The following is a 27079-nucleotide window of genomic DNA, read 5'->3' as shown; positions in this document are numbered from 1 at the left end:
CATTAATTATAGCAAAACAACTTTACAACCCTTACGACTTTGCAAGGTATAACTCTTGTTTTCTATAATTAATATTGCCAACTTGCAATACGTGCCTTAATAATCATACAATCATAACATTTATGCTCCCACTATCATGATGATTACTATAAAACATAACACTTATGCTCCCACTAGCTTTGACATGTATTTAGAAACAGCTTAACTTTCAGAAAAACAATACTTATTGAATTTCTTAAGTTCATGTTTCTAATACTTAGTGCTTTGACAATCTTTTATCAATGCTTCTTGAACTTATACACCTTTGCCTTAGATAGTTCATATGTGTGTCTAAACAATTAAGACTAATTGCCAAACCTCACAATTCAAATCATGGAAAGGGATACCATAACCATAATCGAATTCGAGAATGCAATTTTACAATCACTATCTTCTTAAAATCTTTCTTAGTGAAAGCATTTTCTCACAATCATTTTCATGAAGGAGGAAATCTTATGACACTTAGATTTAAATGGTGTATATTTTCCTATCCATGTGAATTTGTTAAAACCAAGGTTTACGACAAATTCAAACTCATATGGACCGAACTTTCTTAATCTTGATTCCTTGCCTTATGGTAGCACGGCTGCCCACCATGTCTTCCAAGCAGTTAAGCAACTCACCTTTTCCTATCAATGTACTTTCCATTGATCAAGGTCCTTGCCTTTTATGCATTCAAATGAGAACTCATAGCACTCACATGCATAATTAACTCAACTGGAACAACACAGAAACAAAATAATGTCAACACGATAGGTTGTTAACCTCAACTCGTGTGCTAGTGATGATCGATAAGGTTTATTTGATTTGTTCTTGAAACCTTTAAAGACCATTAAGACTCCCACTGACTCCTTGACATATAAGATTCTCTTGTCAATAAACATTTCTTGACAAACAAATATTCAAGAGTTAGTGTAGTTTTTATCAAAACACTTCATAAATTAGTCCTAGTCGGTCTTTGTCTTATCCAAGACATCACAACTTTCCACATTTGATGAACGTTATAAACCTTTTAATACTTGTCACTCATTGTCACAATCTTAACTCTAAGACTTGTTTTGGAACGAAGTATGATTGACTTCTTGATTTAACCATTTCTTCAATTCTTGATTCCTCTTCTTAAACATACAATTGTACTAAGACTCACTTAGAGGATCATTTGAGATATGGTTCTTAATCATTAAGACCTATCATAAAACATAAAAGATACTCTCCCTTCTTCTTAGAATGGAGAACCTTTTATCTTTCTGCCTACTTGATTCTTCTTATTCGTTCTGCCATTGATTTAAACCTTTTTTATCAATTCCGAATTACACTTAATATTATCATATTTACTTTACCTTTATTAAATCATGATGAATATCTTTGTTACTCTTATGGTGGGCTTGATCAACACACAACTTTGTGTGCTTGATCTCCTAGTCCTTCACTTGACACTTTGTCAACGAATTAGTCTAATTTCCAAATATTAAATTTCTCATTCATCATGCAACCAAGTTGCGTGATTCCAAATTTCTGTACAATTGAAATTTGGGCGATGAGAAACTCTCCCTATTTGGTAAATTCTCGACACTTCCATGAATAAGAAACATATCCATTCGTTGTAGAAATATGTAAACATCAATTTTCATAACGATTTCATTGCAAGAAAATAAACAAATAAATAAATAAGTCAAACCAAAATTTATTTTATTTATAAAAGTAGCGGAAAATATTTGTCCTTACAATGAAAAATCCATTGAAAACTATGTATTTCAAAAAAGAAAATTTCTAACAACTCTATCATAACTATCTATGCTCAAAATCAAATCTTCAAGTCCATGCGATCAAGATCCATTTCTTGTGATTAGCTTCATCTTGCTCTTTCACCAAGCTACTTTTCTTTTCACCGATCCTACAAAAACATTCAAATGCAATCTTATCACATCATGTATCAATGAATAGGAACTTAACGAAGTTAGATAGTGGATTTTACCTGGAGCGCAGTCATACTCTTTGACTCTCCCATCTTTGGAATTTTCAGGCTCTTAGGGCAGACTTCTATCCAACGCCCTTTCTCTTGGCAGCAAACGCAGGTCGCTTCTCTTAGAACGTCCTTGGAAGCATGGTCGGTTGACTTTCCTAACAAATACGCTCCATTGCTTCGCCAAGTCATTTCTGATTCAGCAGCAATAAGCATGTAAGTTAAGTCAATGAGGTTGTCGTCATGATCCATCATATAATACTTTCTTTTGAACTCATTATATGATTCAGGAAGTGACTGCAAAACCCAATTTATAGCCAACTCATTCGGGAATGACGCACCCAACATTATCAACCTATCAATGTGTGATTTCATTCCTAGAACGTGGGCACACACGGGTTTACTATCTTCATGTTTCATTTCCAATAGGGCTTTAGTGATATTGAACCTTTCAATTCTTCGGTTTTGTGGGTTAGGGAGAATAATTGGAGGAGGTGGAGGAAGTGAAGCATGATTTCTTGTTCCTCGATCGAATCGTGGACTACCATCTTCATGTGGAATGCTTGTTCCAGGGGATTTGGGAAGACCATAGTTGTCGAACTTTGACATCTACAAAACGGGAGAAAACGAATTCAAGTTAGTTGATTGATTGAGTCCTTAGTAAATCACCCAAATGAGATACTAAGGCTATGACCCAACACAATATGCTACAACCTAGAAAAGGGATGCCGTAATCTAGTTGTAGAATATTTGAAGGTAAGTGAATGACGATTCACCAATTTCCACCATGAAAAACAAAAAGAAATTTAAGTTTTAAATCTATGAAAACTCCAAGATCCTTTGAGATTCATTGAACATTTCAATGGCATGTTTAAATCTTGATATGCCCCTCTTGTTTTTGACTGGGATGTCGAGGATCACAAAGCGGGTGTGAATAACCATGAAAACTTACATGGTGCCCTCACATGTTACAGTCACCTATTCGATGTGCCGGTAAACCACACACGCTCCACCGAACTATGACAAACATTGAGTCACCCTTTGCTACCTTTGCTTAGATCCATTTAGTGTGCCAGTAAACCACACACGCTCCACTAACGTCTTCGCAAGGGCACAAAGTGTAATTTCATGGAATTGCATCAATTCACTTTGCCTAAGTAACTAAGATTGGGAATTTGTAAAAACATTTAATTACTTTTGTATTTCATTATACTTATAATGGAAGGTTTCATCCTATCCTACCCGTTCGACTAACGACCCTCCACTAGTCAAGAGTGTGGTGGGTAAGAGTGGATACCCATTCAATCGCCATTTTATAGCAATTTCCTTAAACACCCCTCACAGACCAGCTTCGTGAATGAGGCCTACTAACAGTAAGACTGACTTTTACTTATACATATATATATATATATATATATATATATATATATATATATATATATATATATAATGTTAGACTTTTAATGTTATATATAGTATAGGGTGTATTTTACACATTTTAAAATAGTATGTGGCCATATTTAATAATTATACCTTTAATTCAATTAAATTGTAAACCTAAACTTTTATGGATTTATTAAACTTCTTTTAATTGTACACCTTAATTAATTAATAAAACTATAAGGGTGTGATTTGAACTTTTCAAAACAATACTAGAGTTTTAGAATTTAACATTCCTAAATTAAACTTTTTAATCAACTTTTAAATTCCAAAACTTGAGGGCAAGTTTTGAAACATTTCAAAACATTAGGGTTAGAATTTAAATATACATCAAAATTAAAGTTTTAATCAAAATTTAAAATCCAAAACTCGAGGGCAAGTTTTGAAACCTTTTAAAAACGTTAGGGTTTCAACTATTTAAATTTCAAAACAACAAAACTTTTGAGTTCAAATTTAAACTATAAAACCTAAAGGGGAAAATATGAAACTTTTCATAACAACAATGATCAAATAACAAATAATCTAAATTAACATTTAATCACATAATTATCCATATTTGATTTATTTAATGATTTCTTGCAAAACAATTTACCAATTTAATCAAAATAATTAATCAATTATCACATAAGGAAATAAATATTTTATTAATTGATGAATATCTTTAATTAGATCAAGAATATACTCATATATATATCATAAAATCGGATTTATATTGATCTAATATGATAAAGGCAAGTATTTCAAAGATAAACAGCAAGAAATCCCGAAAATAGCTCCATCTGACGCTCGAACTCGTCGAGTACCCCCATGGACTTGCCAAGTGGGGGGCAACTCGCTGAGTCCACAGTGGGACTCGCCGAGTCCATCATGCAGAACCACAAAAAACGAATTTTTCAAACACATAATACATCAATACAATAGAAACCAATCTAGGCTCTGATACCACTGATGGGTTTTGGTCATAAGAACATCCTATGTGCTCATACAAACCCTAATGCTTGGATATAGGTTTCTCTATTGTACATGCAAGTTATCCGAGACTATAAACCCTAATTCTAGCATTTAAGTAATCATATTAACATGAGAATAGGTTTAAGACATTACCTTGATTGTTATGTAGCAATAACAAGCCAATTCCTCCTTGTATTGAATTTAGAAAACTTAGAGTCACAAATGTCACTCCTCTAATGGTTCACAAACACCATAAGCAAGAGGATGAAGAGGAGAGAGGATAGAGGCTACCCAAAACGTGTTCTAACCATAGAAGTGAAGTTCCCCACATTTTTTAGCCTTAAGGGTTCTATATATAGTGAGGCCATTAGGGTTATCTAACAAGGAAACCCTAATTTGGATGCTTAAGCCCTAAGCAACCCATGGACTCCTTTCCTTAAGGCCTTGGAGGATTTCCCCATGGGTTTCCTCATAGAATTTGTCTACTCCTCAATACAAGACAATCCATGGCCCAAATTGCAATTATCTTATAAGTACAATTCCAGTCCCTTAAGTTTAATTAATCTCTTTCAGTCACAAAACTAATTACCAAGTAATTATTAACTAATATTAATTAAACAATATGATTTCTCCTTTAATATATTATTCTCATAATATATTAATAAATCATATTTAATCCTTTCTCTCCATAATTCATCCTATCAAGTTGCTTTGGTGAAGGCAACCCAAAAGGACCATGCACCATCGGGTCAAGTACATACCAAAATAGTTATAGACTTAGACACTAATCCAACATTCACATCCTTCCTTGGGCAAGCTGGTTTTATATGACCCGTTTCTCCACACCCGTAACAGACAATGAATTCCTTGTCTATTGCGCATTGACCCGGATGATTCCTTCCACAAACACGACATGAAGGCAATTTAATAGAAAAAGATTGTGACCTACCGCGGCCACGAAAAGCACTCTGAGATTGTGCTTGCTTGCTAGGATCACTTCGAATAGATTGAGCTGGTGGAATAGTGGAAGCATGAGTAGTTCTTTCAGTACGTGGATGCTTTGGAACAGTAAGAGTGACACCACATATTTCTAAGTCATGCTCACGCCTTCGAGCATACTCAACAACATTATTGAATGACAGAACATCTCGATTGCCAATGAAATCATGGATTTCGTGTCGTAGTCCCTCCATGAATAATTGAATTTTCTCGTCTTCAGTTGGAATATACTAATGGGTTTTATCCATAAGAACATCCTATCTGCTCATGCAACCCTAATGCTTGGATCTAGGTTTCTCTATTGTACATGCTATTCATCCAAGACTTTAAACCCTATATCTAGTATATGATAATTAATACAACATGTGAATTAGGGTTTAGATCATACCTTGATTGTTATGTAGCAATAACAATCTCAAATCCTTCTTGTATTGACTTTAGAAAGCTTAGAGTCACAAATGTCACTACTCTAATCGTTCACAAACACCAAGAGCAAGAGGATAAAGAAGAGAAGAGAAGGAGACACCCAAAAACCATCCAAAACCCTAAGGAGTTACTCACCCACGTTTTTAGTGCTCTGGGGATCTTTAAATAGTGAAGCTATTAGGGTTATCAAACAAGGAAACCCTAATTTGGATGTTAAGCCTTAAGAAACCCATGGACTCCTTCCTTAAAAGCCCTAGGACGATTTCTGATGGGTTTCCCCATAGAGTTCGTCCACCCCTTTAATATGGAGTCCATTAGCTCAATATTCAACTATCATACAATTGACAGTTCAAGTCCCTTAAGTCTAATTAATCTCATTTAGCCATAAACTTAATTCTTATTAATTCTTGACTAATATTAATTAAACAATATGATTTCTCCTTTAATATATTATTCTCATAATATATTAATAAATCATATTTAATCCTTTCTCTCCATAATTCATCCTATCAAGTTGCTTTGGTGAAGGCAACCCAAAAGGACCATGCACCATCAGGACAAGTACATACCAATACAGTTATGGACTTAGACACTAATCCAACAGTCTTCCACTTGGATAAGTCTAATAACTATTCCACGTATGACTTCAGATCCTGATCTGCAATCGTAGCTTTCTAAAGCCGCTGTCAACTCTGATCTTATCAGATACGTGTGTCCTTTAGATAAGGGATCATATATTCCTCCATTCTAGATATCGTATAGATTGAGACATGGATCTAAATCATTCTCTCTGTCTATGTGTTGTTTCCTGAATTCAGATTTATGACGACTGACAACAGACTACAATTGAACACATCAATTTAGTCCCGGCTTGGCCAAGCGCTTAGGTGCCATCACTAAATCGTCGAGGGGCCCACAAATATCGCTTTTATCCTACTTTGGATAAAAGGAACGAATAAAATTTGACTCAATGCTCGCTTGCACTCACTCACCAAATCACACACAACAATATGTTTTATAACATCGAGTTACTGGTGCGTCTACATATTATCAATGTGCAACCGACTTGCATGATACAACCCACAGATGTTATCGTCTCACCAATTACTCGTGATAAAATCCATGAAGTGATCCAAGTGAGTGTGGGTTTAATCCAATGCTCAAATCATATTCGTAAGCACTCATGAACGTTGCAGCAAACATTTGCTTATGTCTAATGCTCTTTAGACAATCCACACACCAATTCACGACAGTCTTCATTCATACCTACTTCCAACATATGAACGACTGTGGTCCGTTCAAATAATTTGACTATTCTTAACAAATTAAATTATTCAGGAAGTCAAAAAATGCAAGGTGAAACACAAGGATAATACTAATCCCATATGGCCTCAAACCTTTGAGTATAAATAAATCACCTTTTATTTATCACCATATCGATTACTCATTATTTGTCGTTTCGGGTAATAAACTTCTAACTTGAACTATAACTATACTTGTCCCATGCTCTTAGCATGCACACAATGTTTACCTATGGTCCTTACTTCGTGAAATAGATCAAATGAACACATTTCCAATCATACTCATTTCACAACTCCCAATCCTTATCACAAGTGTAAGAATATCAAATTCTTGCCACTTATAGAATATGCTAGATTGTAACATTGTATGCAATGATCCTTTTGTAATGTCACTGCACTAAGGTCACAATGACTATTGCCAATGAATTACAAAGCTCTCTATCGTAAATTATTACAAGACAATTCCATAGATGTGACGTCTCTATTTCTTTTAACATCCTTTTGCATAAAAGTTTCTATTCTAGACATAGATTCTCAATATCCAACTCCCAATATGGAAAATTTTCCATACTTACCATATGACAACTCATTCTCAATAGAATCTTATCTATTCATAATACTGTCGATATGGTCCATCCAATATCATGCTTCCAACTACTCACAAGCGACCAATCCTCGGCGAACTTTGGATTGTGCTTTGATAGTTGTTTAATTATCTTAGTCAAAACCGATTCTTGTCCTTTTCCCTCTTAATGCGCTAGACATTTGAAAAATTTTAGAATGGTCAGATATCATAGCATTTGCAATCGATCCTATACCTTTAACGTATGGGACATGATGCATAATGTCTTACATGAAGATTTAATACTTTGTCAATCTTCTACCATAATATTTTATGTGCAACGTTCTTATAATTCGAACTATGAACAAGAATTCTGTAATCATAATCGAAATTTAAGAACATACTATGTATCTTTGACCAAAAAATATTAACATTCCACAACCTAAGCCTTTAGATTTGAAATGAAGCATAATATTCTCTCCCTTAATTATAGAAAAACAACTTTACATCCTTACTACTTTGCAAAGTATGACTCTTGTTTTCTATAATTAATATTGCTAACTTGCAATACATTCCTTAATAATCATACAATCACAACATTTATGCTCCCACTATCATGATGATTATTATAAACATAACACTTATGCTCCCACTAGCTTTGACATGTATTCAGAAACCAACTTAACTTCCAGAAAACAATACTTATTGAATTTCTTAAGTTCATGTTTCTAATACCTAATGTTATGATAATCCTTTATCAAGGCTTCTTGAACTTATAAACTTTTCTTTTAGATAGCTCATATGTGTGTTTAAATAATTAAGACTAATTGCCAAATCTCACAATTCGAATCATGGAAAGGGATACCGTAACCATAATCGAATTCGAGAGTACAATTTCACAATCACTATCTTCTTAAAATATTTCTTAGTGAAAGCATTTCCTCACATTCATTTTCATGAAGGAGGGAATCTTGTGACACTTAGATTTTAATGGTGTTTGTGTTCCTATCCATGTGAATTTGTCAAAAATAAAGTTTATGACAAATTCAAACTCATATGGACTGAACTTTCTCAATCTTGATTTCTTGCCTTATGGTAACACGGCTGCCCACCATGTCTTCCAAGTAGTTAAGAAGCTCACCCTTTCCCATCAATGTACTTTTCATTGATTAAGGTCCTTGCCTTTTATGCATTCAAATAAGAACTCATAGGGCTCACATGCATAATTAACTCAATTGGAACGAAACAGAAACAAGATCATGTCAACACGATAGGTTGTCAACCTCAAGTCGTGTGCTAGTGATGTTCAACAAGGTTTATTTTGATTTGTTCTTGAAACCTTTCAAGATCATTAAGACTCCCACTGACTCCTTGACATATAATATTCTCTTGTCAATGAAACATTTCTTGACAAACAAATATTCAAGAGTTAGTGTAGTTTTTATCAAGACAAAACACTTCACAAATTTGGTCCTAGTTGATCTTTGTCTTATCCAAGACATCACAACTTTCCAATTTCAAATGTGCAAGAATAGGAAAACTTTTTCCATATTCTACATTTGATGAGTGTTATAAACCTTCTTAAGACTTGTCACTCAATGTCACAATCTTAACTTTAAGACTTGTTTTGAAACGAAGTATGATTGACTTCTTGATTTAACCATTTCTTCAATTCTCGATTCCTCTTCTCAGACATACAATTGTACTAAGATTTACTTAGAGGATCAATTGAGATATGGTTCTTAATCATTAAGACTCATCATAAAAGGTACTCTCCCTTCTTCTTAGAATAGAGAACCTTTTTTCTTTCTGCCTACTTTATTCTTCTTAATCGTTCTGCTATTGACTTAAACCTCTTCAATCAATTCAGAATTACAGTTAATCTTATAAGTATAATCATATTCGCTAAACCTTTAGTAAATCATGACAAACATCTTTGTTACTCTTGCGGTAGACTTGATCAACACACAACTTAGTGTACTCGATCTCCTAGTCCCTCACTTGACACTTTGTCAATGAATTAGTCTAATTTCCAAATATGAAATTTCTCATTCATCATGCAACCAAGTTGCATGATTCCAAGTTTCTGTCCAACTGAAACTTAGGTGATGAGAAACTCTCCCTATTTGGTAAATTCTCGACATTTCCACAATCATCATAATTAAGAATCACATCCATTTGTTGTAGAAATATGCAAACATCAATTTTTCATAACGATTTCATTACAAGGAAATATATAAATAAATAAATGAGTCAAACCAAAATTTATTTTATTCATAAAAGCATCGGAAAACATTTGTCCTTACAATGCAAAATCAACTGAAAGACTATGTAATTGAGTATTCCTAACAACTCTATCATAACTTTCTAAGCTCAAAATCTAATCTTCGAATCCATGCGATCAAGATCCATTTCTTTGTGATTAGACTCATTTTTCGCTTTCATCAAGCTTCCTCTCTTTTCACTAATCCTGCAAAACATTCAAATGCAATCTTATCACATCATGTATTAAGAATCAACGAATAGGAACTTAATGGAGTTAGATAGTGGATTTTACCTGAAGCACATCCATACTCTTTGACTCTCCCATCTTCTGGACTTTTCAGGCTCTTAGGGCGGACTTGTATCCAACTCCCTTTCTCTTGCCAGCAAACCCAGGTCAGTTCTCCTAGAACGTCCTCGGAAGCATGGTTGGTTGACTTTCCCAACAAATATGCTCCATTGCTTTTCCAAACCATTTCTAATTCAGCAGAAATGAGCATGTAAGTTAGGTCAATGAGGTTTGCGTCATGATCCATCATATAATACTTTCTTTTGAACTCATTATATGATTGAGGGAGTGACTGTATAACCCAGCCTATAGCCAACTCATCAGGGAATGATGCACCCAACATTATCAACCTATCGATGTGTGATTTCATTCCTAGAACGTGGGCACACACGGGTTTACCATCTTCATGTTTCTTTTCCAATAGGGCTTTAGTGACATTGAACCTTTCAATTCTTCGATCTAGTGGGTTAGGGAGAACAACGGGAGGAGGAGGAGGAAGTGAAGCATGATTTCTTGTTCCTCGTTCGAATCGTGGAATATCATCTTCATGTGGAATGCTTGTTCCACGGGATTTAGGAAGACCATAGTTATCGTACTTTGACATCTACGAAACGGGAGAAAATAAATTCAAGTTAGTTGATCGATTGAGTCTTTAATAAATCACCTAAATGAGATATTAAGGCTAGGACCCAACACAATACACTACAACCTAGAAAAGGGATGATGTAATCTAGTTGCAGTATATTTGAAGGTAAGTGAATGACGATTCACTAATTTCCACCATTAAAAACAAAAAAGAAATTTAAGTTTTAAATCTATGAAAACTCCTATATCCTTTGAGATTCATTGAACATTTCAATGGCATGTTTAAATCTCGATATGCCCCTCTAGTTTGTAACTGGGATGCCGAGGATCACAAAGCGGGTGTGAATAACCATGCAAATCTACATGGTGTCCTCACATGTTACAATCACCTATTCGATGTGCTGGTAAACCACACACGCTCCACCGAACTATGAAAAACATTGAGTCACCCTTTGCTACCTTTGCTTAGAACCATTTAGTCTTCGCAAGGTTACAAAGTGTAATTTCATGGAATTGCATCAATTCACTTTTGCCTAAAGTAACAAAGATTGGGAATTTTGTGAAAGCATTTAGTTACTTTTATACTTCATTATACTTATAATGGAAGGTTTCTATCCTATCCTACTCATTCGGCTAACGACCCTCCATTAGTCAAGAGTGAGGTGGGTAAGAGTGGATACCCATTCAATCGCCATTTTATAGGTAATTTCCTTAAATACCCCTTATAGACCAGCTTCGTGAATGAGGCCTACTAACGGTAAGACTAACTTTTACTCATATATAATGTTAGACTTTTAATGTTATATATAGTATATGGTGTCTTTTACACTTTTAAAATACTATGTGGTCAAATTTAACAATTATACTTTTAATTCAATTAAATTGTAAACCAAAACTTTATGTATTTATTAAATCTCCTTTAATTATACACCTTAATTAATTAATAAAACCATAAGGGTGTGATTTGAACTTTTCAAAATAATACTAGGGTTTTAGAATTTAACATTCCTAAATTAAACTTTTAATCAACTTTTAAATTCCAAAACTTGAGGGCAAGTTTTGAAACATTTCAAAAACATTAGGGTTTAACTTATTTAAATTACAAAAACAAAACTTTTAAGTTCAAATTTAAACTATAAAACTTAAAGGGGAAAAGTTGAAACTTTTCATAACACAAGGATCAAATAACAAATAATATAAATTAAATAATTAATTTCATCATTATCTATATTTGACCTAATTTTAATTTCTTGCAAAGTAAGTTACCCAATTAATACAAATAATCAAACTTTATCATATAAGGAAGTTATTATCTAATCAATTGATAATTATCTTTTGTTTAATAAAGGATATACTCATAAATATGTATAAAATCATATTTTAATGATCTAAAACAGATAAGGCAAGTATCCATGAGTAAAACAACAAGAAATCCGAAAATAGCTCCATCTGACGCTCGAACACGCTGAGTTGAGGGCTACTCGTCGAGTACACTGTGGTACTCGTCGAGTTCATCAGGCAGGTTGGCTAAAAATCAATTTTGCAACTTGAACAAACACACAAAGCATCAATACAATAGAAACCAATTAAGGCTCTGATACCACTAATGTCACTCCTCTAATGGTTCACAAACACCAAGAGCAAGAGGATAAAAAAGAGAAGAGAAGGAGACACCCAAAAACCATCCAAAACCCTAAGGAGTTACTCACCCACGTTTTTGGTGCTCTAGGGATCTTTAAATAGTGAATCTATTAGGGCTATCAAACATGGAAATCCTAATTTGGATGCTTAAGCGCTAAGCAACCCATGGACTCCTTCCTTAAAGGCTCTAGGACAATTTCTAATGGGTTTCCCCATAGAATTCGTCCACCCCTTTAATATGGAGTCCATAGGTCAATATTCAACTATCATACAATTGACAATTCAAGTCCCTTAAGTTTAATTAATCTCTTTTAGCCATAAACTTAATTCTTATTAATTCTTGACTAATATTAATTAAACAATATGATTTCTCCTTTAATATATTATTCTCATAATATATTAATAAATCATATTTAATCCTTTCTCTCCATAATTCATCCTATCAAGTTGCTTTGGTGAAGGCAACCCAAAAGGACCATGCACCATCGGGACAAGTACATATTAGACACTAATCCAACATGTACTTCGTAGCAAACCTTGCTCTTTGATTAAATTGAGTTTCATACTCATTCACAGTCATTCCTCATTGTTTAAGCTCGAGGAATTTCTTCTCCAATCTTCTCCTCATATCTAGAGGACAATACTTCTCTAGCACACGAGTCTTGAACAACTCCTAGGATAAGTTCTCCTGGTCACATCCATCGAGAGCTTCATATGTTGCTTCCCATCAGACTAAGGCTTCTCCAATGAGCATTGCAGAAGCATATATAGCCTTGTCTTTATCATCCACATGAGAAACACGAAATACTTTCTCGGTGTTCTGAATCCAAGTTAGAACAATTATAGGATTAAGGACACCAGAAAACGCCGTAGCACCACTACTCTTGAAATCTTTGAACGAGGGACGCTTCACCTTTCCGCTTGAAGATTCTCCAGTGACTTTGTCTTTTCCTTTATCATCATTCTTTTTGTGTTCTTAGAGAGTCTCTCGAATAACACCGGTAAGTTTACCTAAGAGTTGCTCCTCATGAGGAGATACTGGAGTATTCACTTCCTCAGGTTGAGGATCTCCACCAACCTCAGGGGTATGGCTACTTGTTCAGCCATTGATCTGTAATACGAAGTAAGATAGTATTTTAGACTATTAGGGTTTACTATTACCTAATACTTTAACTTATATATTTCCTATGGTTTGTATCCCTATACTTACAATGATTAAGTTCATATATTGAACTTCCTATAGTTTAAGTCTAAATACCAATCCGTGGAATTTAGTTCGCTTAAACTACTGCTCTGATACCATGGTTGAAAGACCCCAACTTTCGTATTTTTGAAAGACCCAAACTTTCATACTTCACAATATCATTAATCCAAAACATGCTACTTGCATATTCATAAAAGCAATATTTTACATTGATAAAGGGATTACAAACTATTCGATAAAAACCGTCTATTACAAAGTGTTATATATATATATATATATATATATATGTATGTATGTATATATATATATATATATATATATATATATTACATAACTACCCACGATATTGTAATTTATACAAACATAAACTGAAGTACAAAAGTGCTATTACAAACTATTCTAAGTCTTTCGACAGTATGTGAACATACTAATTACTTATCACCTACAATTGTTAAACATTAATAGGGTAAGCGGTGACGCTTAGTGAGTTCAATAATAGATGCAATATAACATTATGCCATATATATACTTCAATGTGGCAAAAGCAAAGAGGAACAACAAGATGTATGTGTAAATCATGTGACAAGCGTTCATATCAATCAAAGACTTTATTCAAAGATATACTTTTCAATGCTTGATATACATCAATAAAACTTTGGCCCAAATGGCATAGAAGACATGCAATTTCTGATTAACATCTTGTTAGATTTCAGGCTTATAGTCATGTCTAACCATTTGCCAATACCATAGAATAGAAGTCATTCTCTTACGGAGACATGATCTACATGGCCAGAGGCTACGTACCAGTACCAATATGGATCTAAGTACTTTCACTGATCACATGGTCAAAGGTATTACAATTGCTATAAACCTAGCGAATAACATGGGAAAATAACTTACAATAATAACATTGAAAAGCACATAGCACATATAACACATAACATATAATTGTTCCTATATATTGAACTCACCTTAAGTTAACCGGGGGTTAAAATAGTAATTTGGACAGCAGTTCGGCTTTAAATATGACTTTCTATGTTGAAAACCGGGAGCTTAATTGAAAACCGGGCTCTGCGAAGGTAGGGCTTCAAAACCGAAAAGATAAAATTTTCGGGCTTCTCGGGGGTCTCAGGGCGTGTTTCGGGTGCTAAAATTGAAACCCGGGCTTCGGGAAAAGTCAAAATAGTGAATATATGGAATTAGGGTGAAAAAGTGTCAATTTTCTAATTTTAGTTCGGAGGGTTCGCACCCTCCTATTTATAGGGGCGAGGTTCGGAGGTGTGCTAGCAAAAGGGACACGCGGCTGCTGGAGCAAAGGCCACGAAGCGAGAGGAAGGGAGCTAGCATGCATGAGAGGCTCGGACAGGAAGCAGTGACGAAGCAGCTCAGTGGCTTTCTTGGAGCGGGGCGTCAGATGCGAGGCGAGGCACGTGGCTCGCATCAGATTGGCCACCGATGCGAGGTGTGTCCAAGTCTTACTGGACCTCGGCCTCGGACAAATCAACTTGCAGCACGTGCTGGCTTCGGATTGGGCCACATCTTCGGTGACGCTGCTGCTTCGTGCGAGGTGACGTGGCCTGGCACTATTCATGCGAAAATTCTCGGTTTTCGGGCCCCGAACTTCTAAAATCCATAACTTTCGCATACAAGTTCCTTTTTTGATGTTCTTTATATGCACGCATAGCTAAAATTATGCTCTACAACTTTCATTCAGACTTTGTCGGCTAATTTTGAATTTATTTTTAATATTATTATTTTTAACAGACTGGGACAGGAAAATCCGTTAAAAATTCATAACTTCTTCATCCGACATCCGTTTTCGTCAGACTTTTTACCGTTGTACTAAAAATAACGAGACCTTCGATTCTCGTTTAGGATGTATCGGTCAAATATCGCTCGATCTAAAATTTGAGTTTTTAACTGTCTACTGCTAAGTTGAAACTTCGAAAAATCAAAACTTACTCATACGAAGTCAGATTTTGTCGTTCTTTTTATCAAATTTCTCGGTTTAACGAATACTATGACTTTCATTTAGATTAATAAGGCTAAAAAGTAGTTTATCAAAAACTCACTTTTTACGTCATTCGGTGTCGTGCCGGTTTTATCGCGGATCTTCGTTTGGTCATAACTTCTTCGTTATAACTCGGATTTTGACGAGGTTTTCGCCTACAAGTTTCTAACAAGATTATCTACAACATCAAATAATAAAATTTTACTTATTTAAAATTTTATATTTTCGCTAAATTTCACTATTTGGCTTTTAATTGGAATCTCGTAAGACTTCCAATATTTTCTGAGTGATTCTAAACATACATTTACTTCATTTCTAGTAAAAAACATCTGTTAGAACTCAACACTCAATTTCACATAGTATTTCACAATTTTATTCATTACAAAACACGATTTCAAAACTTGTATGTTACATAATGTGATGACTAAAGGATAAAGACACAAAAGATCGACTCTCACCTGAGTCAAATAACACCAAAGCAGGCACAAAACTCACAAGAAGAGTACCCATATACAACATAATATAAGCATACACAAATATCAAAATGACATAAATAAGGAGATACGTACCAGCAACAACATCAAGCACCGCGCGGACCTCCTCCGTGGTCAACTAGAATGCTCTCCAACGAGCTCTCGGAGTCTCGACCTTCCCCGACCGACCATAAGTAACATGTAAAGCAGTAGGAGTAGCGGCATGGGCTGATCCCTGGGTGAGCTGGGGACACTCGGCCTTCTGATGGCCCGTTCGGTTGCAGTGAAAGCAAACTGAAAATCCCTTGGGGTAGTCCCTCGCCATGTTCCCCTCTTTGCCACATTCATAGCAAATCCCCACTCGGCAAGACCCCCCGTGGATCTTGTCGTACTTGCTACAAGTACGGCCCTTCTGGCCTCTAACTCTCGAATCAGTAGGCTTAGCCTGCTTTGTGGCCGGTTGTGACTGTACCGGTCGCCTATCTCTCCCCTAATGCTCTCCCTCCTCCTTGGTCTGAATCTCTAACTCAATCTCCCTCCTCCTGGCATTGTTCTGCAACTCAGCCAATGTCCGATAAGACGAGTTTGCCACGAACTCTCGAATGTCTCTCCTCAGGATGCTCAAATACCAACTCACACGTGCCTAGTCAGTAGAAACGTACTTAGGGCAGAATAGCACCCTCTCATGAAACATCCTCATAATCTCTGTCTTCTGCTTGAGAGACATAAAATCTTGTGCCAAATGTTCCCTCTCCACCTGGGGAACATACTCATATCGGAACAACTTGGTGAACCTCTCCCACGTCATGACAACATGATCTGCAGGGGTAAAATCAGTCGTCACAAACTTCCACCAATCCTTCTATCCTAAGCGAAGCTGGTTTAGCGCAAACCGGACTCTCAGATGCTCTGGACATGAACACATATAAAAACACCCCTCAATGTCGGAGATCCATCTCATGGCAGCAATCGGATCTTGCGTCGCATCAAACTCTGGTGGCTTCGTGTTGCTGAACTCACGAAACAACAATGATTCACCTCCCTGTGGTCTGGTTGCAACTATGGTTGCGCTGGCTGCAGCAACAACAACTTCTGTAATAGCAGCGTATCGCTCATCGAATATCTCAATCAACGTGGTCTTAATAGACCCAAACATCTCTGGTATGGCCTATCGGATAGCTGCGACCTCCTCCTCATTAATGATCCTGCGGATCACCTCGTCATTGGTACCAATGTGCACGAGTTGTTGTGGGTAATCACCATAGTGTCTCTAAAACCCAAACACAAAATCATCAGAGACTAGCTCAATACACATAGTCACTCGATTACCCACCCGTACACGCTCCTCAGCATCCTAAGATTCTTACTTGGGCCGTATACAAGTCTGGTGTTTTCAGCAGTACGGGCCTAATACTACCTTCCACACCAACCTGTAGTCGTCTCAAATCCTCCTCCTAGGATCCTAATTCACAATACTCTATCCCTCACGGATCTCAACTGCCCTCTCGGTAGATTCCTCAATGCTTATCTAGATATCTCTCCTAGATTACTCAAAACTCTCTCTAAAGATCCTGCTATGTTTCTCCGTACTCAGTACACATATAGAGAAAATAGCAGATAAAATCAATTAATAACATACCGTAGCCTAAGGTATCATGAATCATGCAACTCTAGCTCTAATTTCTGAAGTACCTAGCTTATTCTCTAGCATATAGCTCTAATATCTCGTAAAGATCTCATAATATAAACAAATAATGATATTTTAGGAAATCACCGTTCTTCCTCTGGTTAATTATACACACTGCTCCATCTCGTTTTCTCTTTAAAACTCTTACTAGTTTTAGAAAAATCATTTCTCTTTATAAAATTTTCCAAATTCGTTAGTTTGAGTCGAGAACTACCGGAGAGTACATTTGTAAGGTCCAAATAAGGATCTTTACCAGCAATCAAACAACAAACAATAACAGAATAAGAACAAGATGATAAGAAACCGAGCTTGCACACGTTTATATTCAATAAATCGCCAGGTACAACTCGGCATACAGTCGTGAACTGCTAGGCATCAACAACAACAAAAGACCTACTTCTCCACTATTTATACTAGATTGGACCGCGACCTGAGTTTGCGACTATAAACAGAGTTTACAGTCGTAAACGTGTTTACGGCCGTAAACCCTGTTTACGGTCGTGAACACACAAAAAAGCCAAAATGCGATAAACAGCTCATGCCAAACAAAATACACTGAAATCCTAGACCAAACCATTAACTGGACTCTTCAACATCTGAATCCCTCAAACCTAGGCTTTGATACCAACTTGTAACACTCTAAATTTTCAAACAAAATTTTCATTTTTAAATCACATAATCAGTATCACATTTTCTCAAAATCACAATGTATCAAATGTCAAAAGACGATTGAACACAACAACTGGTAATATGCCAGAACACTCGACATAGTCTCAAACATGTGTGTACAATCAATTCGGTGCCATCCCGCGCTACTGAGAAGTACTTAAAACACATAACACATGACACGGTAAGTACGAAGCTTAGTGAGTTCCCCAAAATACCACATACACAAATACATAAGCCTCTCATGGCTATAACTCGGTATGGACCCTCCGGTCTCAAGCATCTCGGTGAGGACCCTCTGGTCTCAAGGCTCGGTATGGACCCTCCGGTCTTACAGCTCGGGTTGGACCCTCCAGTCCTATATCTCAGTGGAGCCCCTTCAGTCTCACAACTCGGGTTGGACCCTCCGGTCTTAACTCAATAAAGTACAGAATAATATAGCATATATCACAAAGACAAAATGCATAATACCACATAACTCGGTATAAGCACATAGGACCCTTCGGTTGATAACTAAAATTAGACCCTTCAGTCACATAGTATTACCGCTCAGGTAAGTATAGTAAAAAGACTCACTTCGGAAGTAAACAAGTAGATCTAGCACCCCACGAGCAGTCTAGACTCTGCCTACATAATATAATTATCTCTAATAAGCAAATTGTAGTAACCACTTGAGATGCTAAACTAACTCCTCCACTAAATCTCAAAAAGGATGAAAAGACCATTTTACCCCTCCATGCTTTCTAAAGTCCTCAGTTGACCGAAAGCCTAAAAGTCAATGAAAGTCAACGCTCAACTCAACAGTCCATGTTGACTAAACTCGTCGATTGCATTTATGCAACTCGTCGAATTCCCTCGTTTTCTCAGAAGCATTGGGAAAATCCAACTCAACTTGTCGAGTTCTCTCATCAACTCGCCGAGTTTTAGTGCATTCAGTCTATCGGGGCCAAACCCTAGCTAACTCGTCGAATGGTCCCACTGGCTTTAGAAAACTATTTTCCCATTATTCAGCTCATCGCTCTTGTTGTTAGTAGAAACACACCTAATCACCCCGAAAAAATTAGTTTCACTATGTTGACCCACTACAAAGTCTTCATATTGGGTGACCTAAAGAAGACCAAATCTTGTACGTGTGGATCAATTAAAAACACGAACAAACTTATATATTCTTCCTGAAGCTCGAGTTAGGGGACTTGATCATCCTTCAATGCAAAAAAACTGTTTTTGTATGAATCAATTGAAAACATGGACAAGTTGGACCAAAGAGGAGCCGGGTAGGAGGTTTGATGATTGCCTTAATTCTATGGTAACTAATTACTTTCGAATGTTTCCTTTGACATATAGAAATCCAAAGTACATATAAAAGAAAGAATCGGGATGACATTAACGTTCTACACATCAAAATGACAACAAAATGCAAAGGTTAGAATGGGCCAAAATGAAACTAATTATCTACATCGCATATGTGCGGGCTTTCTAAACCATAGGGATCGTACATAAAATATTATTCTAAAATAATTGATGTACCAAGTTTAGTTGTGGAAAAATAAAAATAATTTTTTCACTTTTTATAAATGATAATAATAAAGTAGAGTAACTAAAATAAAAATGTTAAACAAGTCTACTAACTAAATTAAACAAAGTGTAATGCTTAAAATTAAACACTTACGAAAGTTCAATCGCTAACACCTTCATAAAGTTGTAAGCCTAGTATCACCAATGACCAAAATCCCTATTCTAATAAATAAATATGTTTATTCTCCTATTGACAAGTGATATACTATTAGAACTCCTTATTAATGTTATATGTCACCTATCATACCACTTGTCAACCTATTAATTATCAATTTTTAATTCCAAATTTTGAATTTTCTACTCTAATTACATTAAATTAATAATTGATTCTTCATTTGTAATTTCAAATTTAAAATTTTTTCATTCTAATTATATTAAATTAATAACATTGAATTTAAAAAAATAAAAAGAAATTAATACAGATTATAAGGTGATATAACTTCACGTATTTATTTAAATTAACGATTATAATTTTATATAACTGAAAATATCTCTTAAGTAATAATTTATTTAAAATAATTTATTAATAATTTTGATTTTTTAATATGAAAGTTTAATTAATTTATAAGCGTGGTTCTCACGGGTTATAAACTAGTAAAAAATAAACAAATTCATCGATCAATTATAACTTACATAAAATATAACGTCTCAAATAAAATACTAAGAGGATGTTTGGGATTGCTTTTAGAATGATTTTTAACTTTTAACTTTTTCAAAAAATTAAAAAGTTGTTTGGATAATAGAAAATTTCTTTTTAAAATGATTTTTTATATAAAAATCTTTTTGGTAATCCAAACAATAAAATATAATTGTTTTTTTAGCCAACCCAAACACATTTTAAAAAATAATTGTCTTTTTAGCAAACCCAAACACTTTTTAAAAAATCATTCTACAAAGAATCTAAAAAGGATTTTTTGATGTTTAAAAGCAACCCAAACACCCCCAAGAAAATACAATAACTAAAAATAACAAAAACCCCAAAAATTACTTTTACATATTTACGCAAATAATTTACTCATCCATCGCTATTAATAATATCATCGATTGATTACTCATCTATAGCTATCATATCATAGATTGATAATTATTTTTTATTTTTTTAAACGTCAAGTGATAATTAATTAATCATATGTTTAAACAAAAAGAAACTTTAGAAAATTTAATAGTCAACAATATTATATATTTTATAACAATAAGTTAATAGATTATTAATTTATCCATCGAGGAAGTTTCACACCTCAACAACATATATACAAACAACATCACTACACCTCAAAATACCCAAACATTACCTATGTTTACCATGGCATCTGCTTCTTCTCCAACATCTTTCACCGATCTCCACCCACACATCATCCAGACCCAAATCCTACCAAGACTCGACGGTCAATCTCTCTCCTCCGCCGCATCCACCTCATCTTATCTACGATCCCTCTGCGCCGATGAGATTCTCTGGTCTGATATCTGCAACTCCATTTGGCCGTCAATAACCCACCCACGTATTGACCACCTCATCTACACCTTCCCCGCCGGTTACCGCTCGTTCTTCCAAGACTCTTTTCTGCCTCCAATCACCGAACTCAAACGCCCTCTCCGCCACCATCGCTGCTCTAGCTCCCAACCAGGATCGACCTTACGTCATCATCCTTTGCCATCTGAACTTATTTCAGCCGTCGATATACGCTACGATGACGACATGATTTACTCCAGAGTCGAATTCACTGACACCACAACCGATTTCCGGTCATCGGCGTTAAAGATTGTACTGGAGGACGATCCGGGCGTCACCGGGATGCATCGATCTATTGACTTGAAAGTCGAGGAGCTCGTACACGCTGACGACGCAGCAATATCACACCTAAAAGAATCTTTAACGTTAAACTGGATCCTAATAGACCCGACCCGGAAACGAGCAGTAAACCTATCCAGTATCAAACCGGTTCTTGCATGGATAACGACGGACATTCATATCAGATACGCTGTCGTTTTGCCAGGGTTTGACTTGAATGAGTTGGTGGAATGTCGAATAGAGGTGACGTTAGCCGTGGGTAAAGGAGATGTGTCTTTGAACGTGCGGGAGGTGACACTCCATGTACAAGACGTGGGTTGTAATTATGTCACTGGGAAGGAGTTTTTGGTAATTACAAGAAGGGCATTTTTGGGAATAAATGATTATAGAGAGGAAGCGGGGGTTGGGGTTGGGGTTGACTTCTACCAAAATGACTTGGTAAAAAAGGAAGAAATGATGAAGAGCTATTTGGACTATAATTATATTATGGCTACCTTTTTATTGTGCCTTTGTTTTTTTGGTATTTTATTATAACATAGTATTTATGTATATTTGTCTAGTGTGATATGATTTAGTATAGGGTTTTATAAAGGTATTATTGATCAAATATTTAATATAAGTTTTATAGAAAACAACATAATTAAAACAGGCAATGGAATAACGATTTTTATGGGTCATAAAGTAAGCGAGAATAGAACATCTGCTTGCATAAACATATTTAAAAATTTACAGATATCAATAAAGTGGGGCTGTTCAAGTGGAATTAAAATCGTGTACTTGATGTTTGAAACTATAACCTATATCCGAACTACAATTCGGGTATTCAGGTTATGAGTTAGGTTGGGTACGTATTTATAAATATTATATAGATGTTAGATCAAATATAAAATTTTGTTGTTTATTTATAACATATATAAAATTCCATTTAAAAAAATTGATATTGGCATGGTGAAAGATGGTGCATTTCAAATGCGTGATGAAAACCCTATGTAGTGTCAGGTACATTTACCTTGAACTCAGTTTCAATACATGTTTTATTTGATTAGGGTGCAATGTTTTCCTTTGTATCTTCATTGCTTGCTACCTAACTAACTATTGTTCTAACCCCGCTGGATGAAATTATTTTTGTTGTATTAGCCTACGGAAATCGTCACTACAAGAGTAATGGACATTAGTGGCGACGCTTTTACCGACAACAGACACATTTAGCGGCGACACATAACTTTCGCGTTATGTGTCGCCGCTAAAGATGGTTGTCGCTGCTAAAAGTGTCGCCGCTAATGCCTATGGACTCTGATCCGCGTCGAAATATGAGGTGAAACCTTAGCCGTTGATTTTGTCCCTAATCCAAGGACTGAAAATCGATAACGTACAAATCAATAGCGGCGACAGTATCGCAACTAATACTCGAAAATTTTGACCGCCAAAGTTTCCCCTCAAAGTTGTCACTGATAATACTAAAAAATTTTGACCATCAAAATTCGCCACTAATTCCATTCGTAGATATAACCCCATTCAGCTCCTTCTTTCCTCTTGTATGAACTCATTTCTCAGCTCCTTCTTCCCTCTTCTATGAACTCATTTCTCTTTGTATGTAGAATGTGTATTTTATATATGTTTGTGAATTTATATGTATATTATGTATGTATTTGTCTATTAGTATGCATATATATACATATATACATATATACATATATATATATATATATATATATATATATATATATATATATATATATATATATATATATATGTGTGTGTGTGTATATACATATATGTGTTTTTATGTGTATTATGTATGTATTTGTGTATTAGTATGTGTATCATGTATGTATATGTGTTTTTGTATGTATATGTATATGTTTTTCTATGTGTATTATGTATGTATGGATGCGTTTTTGGTTATATGTTTTATAAAAATTTTATATTTTTATAATTTTATAACGTTTCTTTCGTATACGGAAGAATGTTTTAAAAAAATAAATAAAAAAATGAGAAAACTACAATTAGCGGCGACACTTTTAGTGCCGGCGGAAAGTATTAGTGGCGATAAGGTATTAGCGGCGACAATCACCTTTAATGGCGACAAATGAGATATTAGCGACGAACCGGCGACACTTTTGTATATGGAAGAATGTTTCTTTTGTATATATTCACTTTTCATATATATATATATATATATATATATATATATATATATATATATATATATATATATATATATATATATATATATATATATATATATATATATGATTTTAGCCAAACATAAGCTTAAAAGCGCTTATAAAACATTTAAAAGAGTTTATTCATATTTAAAAGCATCTCGGTGACTTAATATCATTTTGGAAATATTTAGAAACCATTTAACCGTAACACAATATTCACGTTCTTCGTGTTCTTCGCGTTCTTGGTGAAAACGTCGTTGTCTCATGTTTACATCTTTCTGGTCAAAGATATACTGAATACTTTTATGATTCGTGAATATTGTGCATTTTGTGCCATACAAGTAATGTCTCCAGATCTTCAGAGCAAATATTACTGCTGGCAGTTCAAGGTCGAGAGTTGTATAGTTGACCTCATGTACCGTAAGATGTCTTGAGGCATAGGATATCACCTTTCCTCGCTGCATAAGACACATCTTAGCCCTTGGTTAGACGCATCGCAGTATACTACGAAGTCTACTGTCCCTTCAAGTAGAGACAAAATAGGTACGCTGCACATGGATCACTTTGGTGTTGGAATGCTGTTTCTTTTTTCTCTCCTTAGCTAAAAGTTACACCATTTTATGTCAGGGTGGTAAGTGGCTTAGCAACTCGAGAGAAATTCTGAATGAATCTACAATAGTATCCAGCAAGGCCTAAGAATTGGCGGATTTCTGTAGGTGTTTTAGGTGCTGACCAGTTCTCAATTGCCTTTATTTTGGAAGGGCCCACGTGAATTCCCTCTTCACTGATCACGTTACCTAAGAAACCTACTATCCTAATCCAAAATTCACATTTTGAGAACTTTGCATATAGTTTCTCTGCTCTCAATGCTTGCAAGACTTTTCGAAGATGTTGGTCATGCTCCTCCTCACTTCATGAGTAGATAAGGATATCATCTATGAAGACAATAACGAATTTATCCTAGTATGGACGGCATACCCTGTTCATCAAGTCCATGAACACTATGGGCGCATTGATTAATCCAAAAGACATTACTACAAACTCGTATTGACCATAAATAGTTCGAAAGGCTATTTTGGGAATACCCTCCTCAAGAACTTGTAGCTGGTGATACCTTGATCTCAAATCAATCTTTGAAAAGAAACTTGCACCTTGTAGTTGGTCGAACGGATCATCAATACGGGGTAAAGGGTATCAGTTCTTGATGGTCAGTTTGTTTAGCTCGCGATAGTCTATGCACATACGGAAAGATCCATCCTTCTTCTTCACGAATAAAACTGGTGCTCCCCAAGGTGAGAAGCTTGGTATAATAAATCCTTTGTTATGAAGTTCGTTCAGCTGGCTTGATAGTTCCTGCATTTCTGTTGGTCAAGTCGATAAGGTGAGCTACGGGGGTAGCTCCAGAGATTAAGTCGATTCTAAATTCGACTTGTCTTTCAGGTGGGAGTCCTGGAAGATCATCGAAGAAAATGTCGGGGAAATTACAGACTTCGGGAATGTTCTCCAAGTCATTCATTTCTTGTTTTTTGTCTACCACGAGAGCTAGAAAAGCACATTACTCCTTGCGAATATAATTTTATGCCTTGTTACAGGAAATGATTTGTAGGTTCGCGCCAAATTTATAGCCGTAAATAATAAGAGTTTTGTTACTAGGTAGGTTAAGGAGAATAGCTTTCACGTAACATGTAACACTGTTAAATTTCGAACAATTTTTCGTTTAATTTCAATAAAACATTTCATTTCTAAATCACCCCGAAATCATATATCCAATATTTTCATTAAAAATAACACATAATCCAAAATCCATATCCCAAGATCTCAAAAAGAAACATGTCATCTGCAAGTGTGTATTGATCATGCCGGTGCCTTCCTGTGATCATCACTGGTACCTAAAACACATAACACACAAACGATAAGCATAAATGCTTAGTGAGTTCCCCAAAATACCACATACAACACATACACCTTTCTAGGCCACAACTCTATACAATCTTCCAATCCAAGTGTCTTAGGGGATTTCCATTCCATAACTCTGTTGACCTTCCGGCCCATACTCGGTTGACCTTCCGATCCATATCATCATACTCATATCATAACATATCACATATATAACATGCATCACATAAACATCATACACATAAGACCTTCCGTCATACCTAGTTACCCCATCGGGTATGACATAGTGAGAAGACTCACCTCGCTGATGTCAGATAATCACTCGAGCTCGATTCCCCAATGTATCGCTTCCTATATCATTAGTACATCTCTAATTAATACCATCCTGACTTAGTTTGACTAATTCTATTAAGTCAACTCTAGTCAACCATGGTCAACGGTCAACCTTTGACCCGACTCGTCGAGTCTTGCATAGACTCGTTGAGTCCATACGTGTACTCGAGTCCTTTGAATCTGCGACAATCCTATATTTTTCCAAATCAATGTAACACTCAAAAATCAAATACAACGAACTATTTGGAATCAACGAAATTAACTTCAAAAATAAAGTGTTCAAAAATCTAAATTTGGGATGCATCAAATGTTAGATATCGTGCCAAGGTTTCCAAAAACATAAAGATCATTGAAAACCGAGTTATAATGAAAAGATTATGACCACTCAAATATTCACGACACACCCAGTAAAACATTATTAAACGTAAAAAGTGAAATTCCAATAAAATGCATTTTAGCCTTAGGTATCTAAACAAAAGTTGTAGATTACGTTAATCCGTGAACGTGCATAAAAAGATCGTTCAAACTGGACCTTGTATGAAGAAGTTACGGATTTTCTAAGTTTCGTAAGAGCAGTAGAGAGCTAAAAACTTGAATTAAAGATCGAACGATTTTTAGCTAAGGCAACCTAAACGAGAATTGAAGGTCTCCACAACAGGAGTACGATGGTAAAAAAGATAGACGAAAACAAACGTCGGATAAAGAAGTTATGGATTTTTAACGGACTTTAGCAGTCCCGGCCTACTAAAAACATACTATTAAAAATAAAGTCAAAACTAGTCGACAGAGTCTAAATGAAAGTTGTAGAGCATAGTCTCA

General features: G+C 35.4%; 1 protein-coding gene across 1 annotated transcript; it reads left to right on the top strand.

Annotated features, from left to right (window-relative positions):
- The first annotated feature begins 21358 nt into the window (after positions 1–21358).
- LOC145014174 (F-box protein At2g27310-like) lies at positions 21359–22412 on the top strand. The gene has a single exon (XM_078972545.1). The coding sequence runs from the start codon at positions 21369–21371 to the stop codon at positions 22395–22397; it is 1029 nt and encodes a 342-aa protein (XP_078828671.1). The 5' UTR covers positions 21359–21368; the 3' UTR covers positions 22398–22412.
- The last annotated feature ends 4667 nt before the right edge of the window (positions 22413–27079 follow it).

This window comes from Lactuca saligna, chromosome 9 (genome assembly GCF_052625555.1).
Source record: "Lactuca saligna cultivar CGN05327 chromosome 9, ASM5262555v1, whole genome shotgun sequence".
NCBI classification, from domain to species: Eukaryota; Viridiplantae; Streptophyta; class Magnoliopsida; order Asterales; family Asteraceae; genus Lactuca; species Lactuca saligna.
The sequence above is the reverse complement of the archived record's forward strand: the minus strand, read 5'-3'. Positions and strand labels throughout refer to the sequence as shown.